Source organism: Propithecus coquereli, unplaced genomic scaffold, assembly GCF_000956105.1.
Source record: "Propithecus coquereli isolate 6110/MARCELLA unplaced genomic scaffold, Pcoq_1.0 Scaffold498, whole genome shotgun sequence".
Lineage (NCBI taxonomy): Eukaryota > Metazoa > Chordata > Mammalia > Primates > Indriidae > Propithecus > Propithecus coquereli.
This window is the reverse complement of record NW_012150818.1, coordinates 109,935-111,977: the sequence shown is the minus strand read 5'-3', so window position 1 is coordinate 111,977 and position 2,043 is coordinate 109,935. Positions and strand designations below refer to the sequence as shown.

The following is a 2,043-nucleotide window of genomic DNA, read 5'->3' as shown; positions in this document are numbered from 1 at the left end:
CATGCCTGTAGTCCCAGCTACTCGGGAGGCTGAGGCAGGAGGATCGCTTGAGCCCAGGAGTTGCAGGTTGCTGTGAGCGAGGCTGACGCCACGGCACTCTAGCCTAGCAACAGAGCAAGAAAAGAAAAGAAAGTCAAGGCAGAGAAGTAGACCTTGTGCTGTTAATAGAAAGTGAAATAATCGAGCAATGGCTACGTTTGATCCTAGGCTCGTCAGACCCAGTTCAGAAATAGGGGTGTCAGACGGCGTATCAGGGGTCTGTGATTACAGCCAATGGGAGCCGTCTTTGGTCACTCTAACCATTGGGGAATGTATTTGGAAGGCCAAGGGACATCTCATGACATGGCAGCGCATGGTCAAGAACTAGCCTTTGGAAAGAGCAGAGCTGGCCCGTCTCCAGGAGTCTAGTTGGAAGGAACAGGCTGGGGACTCACGGGGCACCACCGTCACCAATGAAACCACTTGGTCACTCTTCGTGTCACCGCGCTCTAGATTTCCTTTGTCGTAAAATCTCTTTACGTGGCCTCTCTCGGGTGACACGTCCACTCTGATCTCCAGAGCGAGAGGTGTCTTGGTTATTCTTCCCATGAAGAAGGTTCCACGGGGGAAGCATAGTTGCTCCAAGCAAAAGTCGGCCGTGCTGTCTGTTTAGCAGGAGAACGCACAGTCGGCCCGGCCGACACAGACGGCCCAGGTCCACTAGCTCCGTAAGCAGCTGTCATTGCCACCAGGTGGAAACGTTTGGAATAACTCCTGACACTCCTGTTGAAACCCTCGAGAGGCGACGGGTAGAACATTTGGGAGAGCTTGTCAGCTGGGAGGATTCCAGGGGACGGGGCCAGGACTCGAGAGCCCTCGTGAGCGGAGGACGCAGGGGGCAGCGTGTCTATACTCGGGGCTTTCTGGAAGGGCCCCAGGAGGGCACCCGGCTGGAGGAACGCGAACCCCCTGCCATCGATCGGCGCCTTAGCCTCGCAGTTCGTTCTCCGACTCTCGTCGGCGCGGTTGGGCTGAGGCTGTATTTTGTTCCCACCTCGTTCCAGAAACATCCAGATCGACAGTCCCTACGACATCAGCCGGGCCCCGGATGAGCTGCACTACACCTACCTGGACACGTTCGGCCGCCCCGTCATCGTGGCCTACAAGACAAACCTGGTGGAGCAGCACATTCAGGACATCGTGGTGGGTGGCCCGCGCCCCTCTGCCTTCCGCGCCTCGCGCCCCAGACCGCGGGGGGCTGTCCCTTCTCTCCCCGCTCCTGGGGCTGCGGGGGTTTGAGCGCATGGCGGCCTCGGAGGTGGGGTCGGGCAGCCCGGGGGTGGCCCAGGCTCCCAGGTGGGGTGTCCCGGCTGCCCCGCGGACGCCGGCCTTCCTGGTCTCCCCCGCAGGTCCACTACACGTTCAATAAGGTGCTCATGCTGCAGGAGCCCCTGCTCGTGGTGGCCGCCTTCTACATCCTCTTCTTCACCGTCATCGTCTACGTCCGGCTGGACTTCTCTATCACCAAGGTACCTTTCGGCTCCCTCCCGCTCTCGTGGGTCACCGGCGCCCTCCGTCGTGTGTGTCGCCGGCTCCTGCGCCGATCGCGTAGCGAGTCCAGGGCAGGACACTGTTGCCGGGAGACTCCTCCCAGCCTGTGGCTTCCGCCAGTCCTTCCTGGAAAGAGATGTTTGTGCCGCTTGTCATCCGCAGAACAGGGTGTTCGGTCCCTGCTTCCTGCTTTCTCTCGGCTCTGGAAAGACACTCGCTTGGAGTTAAGGTTGAGGCAGGAAAAACATAAAATGTTGGGTGCTTCCGGCCGGGCGCGGTGGCTCACGCCTGTAATCCCAGCATTCTGGGAGGCCGAGGCGGGAGGATCGTTTGAGGGTCAGGAGTTCGAGGCCAGCCTCAGTAAGAAAGGAGACCCCATGTCTACTAAAAATAGAAAAAAATTAGCAGGCATGGTGGCTCACACCTGTAATCCTAGCTACTCGGGAGGCTGAGGTGGGAGGATCACTCGATCGAGGTCAGGAGTTCGAGCCCAGCCTCAGCAAGAGCGAGACC

The 2,043-nt window shown here is 59.3% G+C and overlaps 1 protein-coding gene across 1 annotated transcript in view; it reads left to right on the top strand.

Annotated features, from left to right (window-relative positions):
• Positions 1–2,043, top strand: part of RPN1 (ribophorin I) — a 25,028-nt gene that overhangs the window by 16,890 nt on the left and 6,095 nt on the right. Inside the window, exons 4-5 of the mRNA XM_012656011.1 lie at positions 1,016–1,182; positions 1,389–1,508. Of these exons, the coding sequence (XP_012511465.1) occupies positions 1,016–1,182; positions 1,389–1,508 (287 nt within the window). The remainder of the gene's footprint in view (positions 1–1,015; positions 1,183–1,388; positions 1,509–2,043) is intronic.